The sequence below is a fragment of the Trichoderma evansii genome (assembly GCF_050947405.1).
Source record: "Trichoderma evansii strain SZMC 28006 chromosome Unknown GGI43scaffold_5, whole genome shotgun sequence".
Taxonomy (NCBI): domain Eukaryota; kingdom Fungi; phylum Ascomycota; class Sordariomycetes; order Hypocreales; family Hypocreaceae; genus Trichoderma; species Trichoderma evansii.
Window position 1 is genome coordinate 242,156 of NW_028145201.1, and position 11,404 is coordinate 253,559.

An 11,404-nucleotide genomic window follows, 5' to 3' on the forward strand; every position below is an offset into this window, starting at 1 on the left:
AGGGTAGGTTTGGAAAAAAACAAAACAAAAAGTTCAGGCGCCACGGATCTCGACGAGTTAGAGGCCTACGTAATATGGATTGTAGCGATATGATAGACGCATGAACATGGACAAACAAAAATGCAATGCCATGAACAACAAACTGCTCTTGGACTTTCTTTAGACCGTAGTGACTGTGAAGTGAATTTGGTTGCCGCACACTGGCTCGTTTTTTCTGCACGTTAAAAGGTCACTCTTGCCTCACCTTTGGCTCATCTTAACTTGTTATAGGCTACGTTTCTTCTTTGCTCCTACTTTTCCTTTCCTTTTCAAAACTTTACTAAACACCACACACACTTTGACCTCGTCTAATTGCTGCACATTCAGCTTTCGCCTGCATAGACCTCTGTGACTGCGGAAACTCGATACCGCCTAACAGCTCAGCAGTAAACATGGCCGAAGCAACGCACGACGTCATAACAATTTCCTCATCTGACGATGACTCGGACTGCCAAATTGTGAAAGTCATTTCGTCTTTTGACGGTCGAAGCAAGAGCAAAATGAGGCGGCAGTATCAGGGTTGCAAGCTGGCAAGGCCCAGAAGGAGAAAGAGGATGACACGCCAGCTAAACGAAGACGTTTATGATGATGATCAAGATAAGGAACCGACATTATTGGGATATAAACAACATTCTGAGATGGATTTGACAGCAGTGAGTGGTGATGCTGCTCGCAATGGTTGCTCCCAAAGCATGGACCAGAGCATTGAACCATTGCGCTTTGGCTCCATGGCCGATCATTCATCTAGCAATGGGACGAATGATGCCAAGACGGAAAGGTCTGTGATGACGCGTGTCGATCCGACAGATCCCTTGGCGATTAGACATTATACCGCCGATCTGGGACAGGCGAGCATGTTACCTCCACCATTTCTGTTACAAAGTCTAGATCCCAGCAAACAGATACTAGACGACAAAGACAAGCAGCGAAAGATTCATTCTAGGTCTTGCTCTCCGACGACTCTCGATTTGTTCCACGAAAGGGCTGCTGCTCAGCAAGGAAACACTCAGGGGGCTGAGAGGGATGTTCAGGGGACTAATACGGACACGCTTGATGAGCAGCCTGAGCTTTTACTTGGAGGAACGACAAATTCGGTCGATTGTGGCAACCATACGCAGCCATATGCCGACTCAGCTATACCACCTTATGGAGATGACTCTACACCACCCCTGGAATCGTTGCCAGAAGGATCGAACCAAGATACTATCAAAATAGAGGAATCTCGAGACGTTGAGATGGGTTTACTACAGCCATATGGGAGGGCACCTGCAGCATACCGTCGCCGACTGCCTCGGGTTGGGAAGCGGCGAGCATGGAGTTCGGTTATCAACTTTGCCGCATATGAAGCCATGCCTAAGCCTTTGTTTGCTCAGCAAAAGAAGATGATTCGTTCTGTGACATACGCCGATATGATTAAGGAGAGAGCAAAGAGAAAGATGAACAAAAGTAAGGGTAGCAACGGCGAGATGGAATTTTGTTGACTTGAGAATCTCCATCCTGACTGTTGGCTGTATGGAAGTACGAAGTGCTTATACAGAACTGACTATCTAGGTAGATAGGGACGATCTCAAGAAATATGGGTATTACTGCTGCTATTCCCCATGGATATACATTATACTGCTATTAGGAGTGACGCTGCTAATGGCGAAGATCTGTTGATACTACTTTGCAGTCAGTGCCTTTGGCTCTTCTTCACACATGGTATGGTGTTGGTATTACTGTAGCAATGTTTAACAAGTACATGTCTGTGAGACCTTGAGCTGTTTAAGTCAGCATCGCTGCAGAATGAAGGGGCTGCCTCCATCTCAGCCAAATCGCTGTGGGGCGAGCAAGGCCGATTTATTTCCTATAGCAAGGGACTCTGGGCGCCCCGAAAGAATCTAGAACGTGGTTTGACCCGCAAGATAGAACAGCTGAAGAAGAGATAATTTGTAGTAATCAAGAATCATGAGACTGGTATTTATAGCAGTATTCCGTAGAGCCGCGGAGCATGGGTAATTCGATAGGTGCCTTCTTTGCTGTAAGTAAACTCTGCATATCACAATAACTCAAGGAGCTATTATTAGGTAGCCGAGAGACTTGCAGACAAGCGACCGTATGCTATAATTGTAGCAGCGGCAACCCGTGGCAAATTTTGATTTTTTTCTCTCGCCTGGATGACTCGATACATACGTGCAAGGGAGGGCCATGCATGAAGAAAATGGCGGCGTGGCGGTGAAGTTATTCCCGTTCCTGGTAGGGCTGACTCTATTGTTGTTTTGGGTTGGCGTGAGTTGTTTGTGTGTCCGAATACAGCAAGTCTTCATATCCGGCATGTGCCTCGTGTAAACCGACGATGCTGGACACAGACTGCTGTTGCTGTATCAATCACTTACACGTGAATACTGCAGCAGTATCTACGCCATTTGTTTACACTGATGTTTTTCCAGCTCAAAACAAGCACCAACACCTGGACTATATTGCACTACAAGCACCAGCTACCCCCGAACCAGCCGAGATTGACTTATCTCCACCCATCAGGGGCTGCTGATGCGACACTGTGCTGTCGACGCGGCCTTGTAGCGGCATCCACCGTGTGTATAGCAGGCAGTAAAACCCGTGGGAGGGTCTGCTCGGCGTCCATGGAGGCTCCCCCCAAGTTATTTGAGGGCAGGGATGCTTAATTTGGTTCTGTATCAGATACAGTGCAGAAAAGCTTAGGCGTGCTGGTGGTGGGCACAGGGCCGACGCTTCGGGCAAGCTCTGGGGCTGCCTCCCTGTTTGCACAGAAATCGTAGACTTTTGCGAGTAAAGATGGGCAGAGCAGCATGTCGTGCGGCCTGGATGAGGAAAGTCGGGCGGTGCATAGGGCAAAAGCTTGTTTTGCCTGCTGTTGGCCTCTATCGTCGGAAGATAAGAGCATGGGATGCACACCACTCTGTCTTGTCCCAGACGTCAGAGATGCGCAGCCGTGCGTTTGATTACTGGAGCGCTCATCTGCATTCGTCAAGGTACAGGTTCCTGCTAGCGATGGTGGCGCGCTTGTCCCGGACGCCAGCATGTACAGCGTGCGCTTGTATCTGCTACCATTCAAGGCATTGACATCACATCACCCTGCACATGCCCTGCACATGCCATGCAGCAGCAAAAGCAGCAAATCCACAGCGCATGCACAGCCCGGAGCGCCTCGCAGCTTGCGCTGGAGCATCGCACCTCCAGCACTAGCATCACTAGCGCTCAGCAATCAAGGCACGGAGCACAGGCCTGATTAACCAAGGAGGGCATGCTTGCTGGGTACCCGGTACCTAATGCCTGCCGCTCCCGCAGTACCCTGTACCAGCATTGAGGTAGCAGCACGAGCACCTGCGCAAGTACCGAGTTCCCCCTCCTGGTTTGGAGCTTCGATTTAGGCGCCTCCTGGGCTTTTCCGTCATCTCTTCCCTCAATCCTGCGCAATTCTCTGCATCTTCCTCTTCTCGTCCTCTTCTTCTCATTACTTGCTTGCTTTTGTAACCCGTTTGCACACACTCGTTATAATAAACCATTTGAAGCCGAAGCCTTCAGTTCAGTCGCTTTGCTTATCCTTTATCGCTCTTTTTTTCTCTTCAATTCTTTTTTTCTTCTTTCTTCTTTTTTTCACCTCTTTCGCTGCTCGGTCACTCAAACACACAGTGGTCTCCCACTAAACAAACGCCCCCCCCCCCCCTCAAACCGTTCCGAGCATATTAGAGCGTCTGGCTGTTTCAGACCGCGAGACACCTTGTCTGGGCGAATTGCGCCGCCCAAAGAGGCTCAACTCTGCTGCATTGCACGCGGTAAACAAAAGACGATCCCGTTATCCCTTCTCAACCTTTACTTTCCTCTATATACTCGACGACTCAGGGCAGCTGGTTGCCCTGCGGATGCTACGATGCTTCGTGACCATGGCGTCGGAATTGGCATCATCAACGGCGGCTTAGACACCGCCGTCAACCACGCCACGATCCACGGCCGCATGAGCCCCGATTCTCCTCCCGGCATGACGGCGTCCAAGAGCTCCAAGTCGTCTTCCTTCCATTCGTTAAACAGCGACGATGGCAGCCTCGCGGATGTCGGCCACTTCGAAGACATTGGCCTGGATGACCGTGTCACCCCAAAGGCTGCGCCACAGCCCATTCGGCAACCTCGAGATCTCGCCTCTGCCAAACGAGCACCGCACCCGAAGCGATCTTTTACCCTCAACGACGCTTCTCAAGGCTCGAACCCGCGCAGCCCAAACTTTCCAACTTTGTCTGATCCACGACCAATCTCAACTCTGACCAAGGGATTCTCCACCTCATCTGTTCCTCAGTCTCGCCGTTATCGCAGCACCAGCCCCGGCATTGCGCTGAATCCTCGAGACCCAAATCTTCCTGGCCGGCCGCGTCGAGGCAGCTGGCAAGTAAGCCGAGACCGCAAGTCCATCTCGGAGCTAGAGCAAGAATGCGACGACGATGAGGATGACGACGATATCCCTGACGGCCTCTTCCTCGATAATGTTCCCATTTCCCCACGCCCACAGAATGAACGACCTGCGAGCCGGCCTGCATCCATAAAATCTCCTTCACCCTCTCCTAACCGCCGACAAAAGAGCCCCCGAGTTCGCAGTGTCGGCGCCGGCACACCTCCTGTCGCCCAGGCACAAGGCTCACTGCGCTCGCCAAGGCAGCCCCCCAGCCCTCTCAGAGGCAAAGCCCAGACCTGGAACATTGCGCTCTCGGAATTGAATACCGAAGCAAGGGCTCTTACCGAGAAGCTCGAGGAGCATGCCGACGAGCAGCATGAAATCGAAGCCAAGCGACACGGTGCACGGCCCAACACATGGGACCCGAACCACTCGGTAAAGATTGATGGCGTCCACGACAAGAAGAAGGGGCGCGTCAAGTCTTCTTTCGCTGAACTGCCGCCACTGCGTCGTTCCAACATCATGATTGACCCGCTCCCTATATCCAAGGAGAAGGAAGCTGTTCTAAGCCGCACCCGACCATCATGGCTGCCTCCCAAAGATCCCGCCGAAGAACGCCGCCATTTACGCGAATATCAGAAACTAATGATTGCCAGCGTCAAGGCGGAGGAACGCCGTGAAGCAGCACGAAAGAGCAAGGCAAACGCGAAAGACACTAATGCGGACAGGGCCATGCACGTCTGGGAGGACGATATTCTTCCACGATGGAACACGGCTATACGCGAGAAGAAGACGAGAGAGTTGTGGTGGAAGGGCGTGGCACCCCGTGATCGGCGAATTGTATGGGCCAAAGCAATTGGAAACGAGCTTGGCCTTACAGAGGCATCTTTCAAAGCAGCACTGGCTCGGTCAGACGAGCTGGAGAAGAGAGTCAAAACAGACAGGGGAGATGCCGAAGATCTGAGGCGGGTCAAGTGGTTTGAGCAGATTCGCAAAGATGTTGCCGAGAAGACGTGGAGGGATCTGCGCATCTTTGAAGTGACTGGTCCACTTCACCAGGGTCTGGTGGATGTGCTGAGAGCCTACGCCATGTACAGGAACGATATCGGCTATGTGTCAGGCTGTAATGTGAGTAAATGCGTCTCTCTTTTTTCCCAATTATCTAATCATGTGTGTTGGCTAACTCGGATTCAAACAGACCATAGCCGCCTTGCTTTTACTTAATCTACCGAACCCCGAAACAACCTTTATTGCCCTCGCAAATGTACTCAACCGTCCCCTACCATTGTCATTTTATACTTTTGATCGCGGCGCACAAGCATCAGCATACAATTTAGTACTTGAATCGCTCAAGGCAAAGTCAGATACCTTGTGGCACCACTTGACCAGGGCGGTCCCTGGCGTCCAGCTGGACCACTATCTCGCAAACATCTTCACCAGCCTCTTCACAGGACATTTGGCCATCGACGAAGCAGCAAGACTTTGGGATGTATACGTCTTCGAAGGCGATACGCTACTGGTTCGAGCAGCCGTTGCCATTATCCTTAACCGAGAGCCAGATTTGCTGGTGTGCAAGACTGCTGAAGATGTCAAGGCTGTCATGTTGCGGACCAGTGCAGGCGCCTCATCGGCACGAGCAGTGAGCGAAGTTGGTGCCGAAGATCGATTCATGCAGAGTGTCCGCGATGCAGGAAAACTCTAAACAATCGCTAAATTCTTTATTCTTTATCAAGACATAAGCAATGGGCTTTGATTTCTTTATTTACTTTTTTTTTTCTTTTGCATATCAAGATGATATCTAGGGGCCTCACCTCCCCTCTCAGACATATTGATGCCCATGACATTTTGGTCAGAATCCCGGTGGTAATGTATATCAAGACATATAGACATGGAGACAATAAGGGTTGGCTATGTGAGGTCGGGCGTTGGTTAGGTTACACACTCACACTCACACATACACAAACACAAACACACACACATCTCGGGCCTTGGTTTGAGCAACGTTGAGCACGTTTTTCTTTTTTCTTCCTTGTTTGTTCACTTTTTTTTTCTGAAGAAAACTGGCGTGAAATTTTCATTTGAAGCTTTTGGAGCAAGCAAGGGATTTTATCATATGGGCACGGCTGGAGCTAGCCAATCTTTAATCCTTAAAATAATTATATAGTGTCTATTCAGCTTGCTTTCGACAAGCAGACAGAATTGAATGGCTTTATATTCCGACTCTTTTCTTGGGTTGGCCTGTTTATAGTGAAGAATACTGGGTATGTGAGATGACTGCTTTTAATGCCTTGTTTCACAAATCATAAAGCACGTATAAGCAATCACTATCCGTGTATGCTCATTTTTTATGCGTCTCGGAAATGGATCTATGAAGACATATCTGGGGTTGGAGTGACGAAATAAGATCACGTGAGAGCCGAGTGTGGGCAATATTTACGTCAGTACCCCATTTAACGCGATAAGCTGGCGTCATCCCAGCTGCCGGACAAAAATAACCCAACACACCGGATCTGCAACAATCTGCCTCATCTTTTCTTGCTTCCTCGTTGTTTTATCAAGCGCCGCGAGAATATCATCGAAAGCATAGTTGGGTGTATTAAAACATCACCTTTTGCTGCTGGTACTATCAGAGGCTGCCCTCGTTAATATGCCTTCTGGGTATAAACATGGCGACACCCCGGCAAAAGCCATGGTGCGCGGCACCATTTCATATCTCGAATCCCAGGGGCTGCCGGTGAACAAGTCTGCTATTTTTCGACACTTTGAACTGTCTCGGTCCCAGGGATATGCCGCTCTGAATTCATCACCGACGCCTAAGCGTGAAGATCCTGAATGGGGAGAGACGCGAGGACGGCCAAGCAAGGTCTCAGACTCGGACCAGAAGAAGATGGAGGAGATCCTGTGGGATGAAAAGTTTGAAGATGTGAGCTTGAACTGGAATGGCCTGGCCAAGGCTGCTGGGTTAGAGGTGAATTGCAATAGAAGAACGCTGCATCGAACTTTGGGAACGTTGGCATATCGACGATGTCTTGCGTGTGGACGGACTCACACACATAAGAAGCACCGGGAGAAGCGTTCTGATTATGCCAGGAAGGCACTGATGACGTATCCCTTATTGGAAGATTGGCGGCGCATGCGATTCAGTGGAGAGCTGCATTTTGGCTTTGGACTTGACGGCAAGATGCGTCTTACACCAAGGTCGGGCGAGAAGCTTTGCGGCTCCTGTGAACAGCAGCCCGGCTTAGACTGGCCACGGGATATTCGGCGACTGCACGCTTGGGTAGCCGTTGGATATGGCTTCAAGAGCGAGCTCGTCTTTTACGACACGGACACCAACCCCAAGGGGAGCGGCAACATGTCCATGCCAGACTACTGCGACAAGGTGCTCGACAAAGTCGTCAAGCCCTGGCTCACATCCGCAGGCCCCCAGTCCTTTATCCTAGAAGAAGACGCCGACGTCTTTGCCCACGGCAGCGCCAGCAAGATTAATCTCGCGCAGCAGTGGAAGGACACGCACGGCCTGCGGTGTGCGTTTAGCTGCGGCGAGAGCCCGGACCTGAGCCCGCTGGACTCGCTGCTGTGGCCGGCGAACAAGCAGTGGACGACGGAGCTGCTGACGGACTGGGAGGACGAGACGCTGCGACGGGCGGCGAGGGAGGCGTGGGCGGGGATTGGGCAGGACAAGATTGACATGTGGGTGGATGTGATGCCGCAGCGGTTGCAGCAGGTTGTGCAGACTGAGGGGAAAATGGTATCGTGGTGATTGTCTTGTTGTTTATGGGAACCAAGGTATGGCAACTATCTCTCTTATTGCGTTATGAATTGAGGGATTCGGAATTTGCATTTCGCGAGTTTCAAAGGAGCATTTAATATGGAGTTATGCAAGTGTTTAGAGATTTAAGTGGTTTGTTTTCTTTTCCTACTTGGCATGGTATACGGTGTTTCTTTGCAAGTCTAGCAATGGTTATTATAGGTTTGGATAATGTTTGTGATGGATGGTATCAAATTGAGCAGCATTAGTATGAAATAACAGGCGAAAATTTGGTTGTATCTTTTCGATATATGAGTTGACGTTGACAAGTTGGAGAGTAGCTTGCATGCATTGGAAGCAAACGCTAAGCTGTTTTACTCGGAGCATAATACATGCTAGCTGCTTTTCTTCTCCAAATGCCCAATGAGGAAAAGACTGCATTTTATTTGATCCTACTAAGAGATACTGCCTATTTCAGCCATCTTGTGATGATGTCCGAAGATGTTAAATATACAAGCCAATAGGTTGTCAATAATTAAACTAAGTTGTTTTACTGAACAAGCAACATGAATGCTAGCTGCTTTTCTTCTCCAAATGCCCAATGAGGAAAGTTTATCAAAGGCTATACTTGAGACTGATTCTACTAAGAAATATTACCACTTTCAGCCATCTTGTTATGATATTCAAAGATGTTGAATATACAAGCCAAGTGACATATTCCCTTCTCGGCAAAATATTGCTGCTCGTCAAGTAGGACTGTTGGGCGGCAACGTACGATGTGACATCCGAGAGCCCAATTAACAACACCTGACGCATCGAGAGCTAAGCAAGCAACTAGCAGCTGCTAGAGCAGTTTGGCAATGCCAACTACTTGCGGGGGAAACGGAAATCTCGACTTTATTAGCACGGTCTATTGTCTTATCAGTTCGATATTCTCCGTGTGGAGTATGAATTGCAAAAAGCCAATCATGGCTGCCTTTATTACTAAGCGTGCGGCATCCAAACACGTGGATTTTTGCGGCGCATCGGCCCCACGCCAGATCGACGGGGCAAAGGGAGAAAGCGAGAGAGAAAAAAACGAGAACCCTGGCCTCAACAAAAATCCCAACAGATGTGGGGGAGAGACAATTGAGAGGGTTACTTTTTGTACTACAGAGACTTGTACTCGTACTGCTTGTGGTACTAACAGTATTGCAAAGATGCAGCATCTTTTCGTTTAGATTGCTATTTTCTATTCTTGAAAATTGCAATTCGAGTTGTTTTGTCTTGACAAAGGCCTGTGTTGCTGTGCTTATCACACATTGATATTCTCAAAGAGATGGAAAAGTCAATTGCACACATCGCCACAAGTACCTACTCAAGAGACAGTGGAGAGAAGAAATCTCCAGTTGCCAAGTACTTGCTGATAGGTTACCTACGCAAAGAGCTGATACCTTTCAGTACATGCGTATCTAGCTGAGACATGTACATACAGCCCGTAAGCACCATGTTGCCACTTGCAGTGTCTCTACCAACCCAGAGGTAAGGAACATGTGCATACATGCTTTGTATGTCTCTTGAGGAATTCTTTTTTTTTCGTTTCTTTTTTTGTTGGTCTCTCGTGGCCTGATGATGATAGTTTCTTGCGTGACATGACACGGCTGTGCGAGATTCCGAGAAATCACAGAGCATCAGGAGAAAACATGGCATCAGAAATCTGTTGCTAGCGGTTCCAACAGAACTGTGGAGGGGAGGGGAGAGAGCGGAGAAGGGAGTAAAGGTGAGATTCACATGGCCCGAGGCTGAAGGTCGTTTATAATCTGTTTAAGCGTTTTGCAGGAGAGCAAGCGATTGATTTGGTCAGAGACAGCTTACGGGGAAGAGACAAATGACATGTCCCGGGATGCTATACAAGAAGGTATTATTAGGTTGCATACGTATCGGGCGTGGATACGACCTTGCAACAGGCATCAATTCTTGGTATGGCTTTGTACCATCCAAGTACAGTAGTCGTGCTCCATGCTCGCCTCGAGCACTACTAGCTTGGCTTCTCAGCAGAACTCGGCTTCACATGTCTCTCCTGACTCTGTGCTGTGTGTTTGCAGATCGCCCATATTGCGTTTTAGGCTCGTTCAGCCAGCCACCCCGGCACGGCCGTGTCTCTCTTCCCCGCCGCACCATCTACGTGTCTTTTGGTTTGTGGGAGAGACTTGATGGGATGCATATCGTAACTCCGGTGCGGGTGATGTTAGGTAGCAGCAGTATGTACTGCCAAGGTAGTATCTGCTGCATGCATGCTGTATTTGATACTTGCAGAGTAGACACAGCACAGCACAGGCCAGCTTTGTGTGGAATGCAAAGGTAGATGCGTCGTAAAAGAGAGGCTCTACACGTATAGAGGTGCTACACCTGGAGACGGATGATGGATGTCGATGATGCATTTTTACCGTCAAATGTCTTTTGCGAGGGAATTTGAGTCAGCCTAGTGCGCCGCCATGGAGCGTTATATTCGGAGATGGCTTATCTATTCCGCCATCTGTCTATCTTTTTTTTTTTTTTTTTTTTTTTTTTTTTTAACATGTGACGGGTGGCGTGGGACAAGACACTGTGTGTAGATTTTCTTCCAATGAGCTCATGAAGCTGCTGTGTTTGCACCAGTAGATGCACCCTGAGCATGCAATGCCCAATGCCCAATATTCAAAAGCTATAAATGCAGTGCAGGCACTACTGTAGTGGTATAATACTGCTAAGATACTGTACTCCGTAGTGAGTGGTTCTAATAGCATCGCAGACTAATTCCCGAGAGGACATGCTGCAACCACCCACTTTCTGCCGAGACCCTGGCCCAAAAGTTGCAAGAGAAAAAAAAAAGAGTGGCACTAGGGGTAAGTTGACCCGAGTAGGCAGTTCAGGCTGTCCATCCAGGGTCCAGTTAATGAGGGGGGAGCCAGATCTGGCGTTAAGCTCGCCTCCAATTGGCACTGCAGCCTTTAAATTTTTATCTGCTGTAAGTTGGCTGTTGATAGGGGAGAGGGATTGATGCTCGTCTCTCAACAGAGGACCAGCAATTGAGAGCAATTGAGCAGATAAAATAGATCAAGACAGAGTAGAGTCACCAGACAATGCAAATAATATCTTTTTGCCCGCATGCACCGCCAAACGTCTGTCCCTCTGGCCGCTGGGCTCCCCGAAACCGAAAAGGCGCCGCCCCACGGTGGGCGGGAGGAAACGCC

At 49.3% G+C, this 11,404-nt stretch overlaps 3 protein-coding genes across 3 annotated transcripts; all 3 read left to right on the plus strand.

Annotated features, from left to right (window-relative positions):
- The first annotated feature begins 145 nt into the window (after window positions 1–145).
- GGI43DRAFT_307003 (uncharacterized protein) lies at window positions 146–1,804 on the plus strand. Its single transcript, XM_083201631.1, has one exon. It carries the CDS (start codon window positions 432–434, stop codon window positions 1,518–1,520), a length of 1,089 nt encoding a protein of 362 aa, XP_083062471.1. The 5' UTR covers window positions 146–431; the 3' UTR covers window positions 1,521–1,804.
- Window positions 1,805–3,746: 1,942 nt separating this feature from the next.
- Window positions 3,747–6,712, plus strand: GGI43DRAFT_306811 (uncharacterized protein). The gene is made up of 2 exons (XM_083201628.1): window positions 3,747–5,569; window positions 5,640–6,712. Exons 1-2 carry the CDS (start codon window positions 3,929–3,931, stop codon window positions 6,141–6,143), a joined length of 2,145 nt encoding a protein of 714 aa, XP_083062472.1. The 5' UTR covers window positions 3,747–3,928; the 3' UTR covers window positions 6,144–6,712.
- A 418-nt stretch (window positions 6,713–7,130) lies between these two features.
- GGI43DRAFT_421453 (uncharacterized protein) lies at window positions 7,131–8,204 on the plus strand (the record flags this gene model as incomplete). The annotated part of the gene is made up of 1 exon (XM_083207952.1): window positions 7,131–8,204. One exon carries the CDS (start codon window positions 7,131–7,133, stop codon window positions 8,202–8,204), a length of 1,074 nt encoding a protein of 357 aa, XP_083062473.1.
- Window positions 8,205–11,404: the final 3,200 nt, after the last annotated feature.

What these genes read in the sequence shown, in the direction of transcription:
- GGI43DRAFT_307003 (XM_083201631.1), top strand. Translation starts at nt 432, where the DNA reads ATGGCCGAAGCAACGCACGACGTCATAACAATTTCCTCATCTGACGAT.
- GGI43DRAFT_306811 (XM_083201628.1), top strand. Translation starts at nt 3,929, where the DNA reads ATGCTTCGTGACCATGGCGTCGGAATTGGCATCATCAACGGCGGCTTA. An exon ending in GCTATGTGTCAGGCTGTAAT is followed by an intron (nt 5,570 to 5,639) that starts GTGAGTAAATGC and finishes GGATTCAAACAG; the next exon opens with ACCATAGCCGCCTTGCTTTT.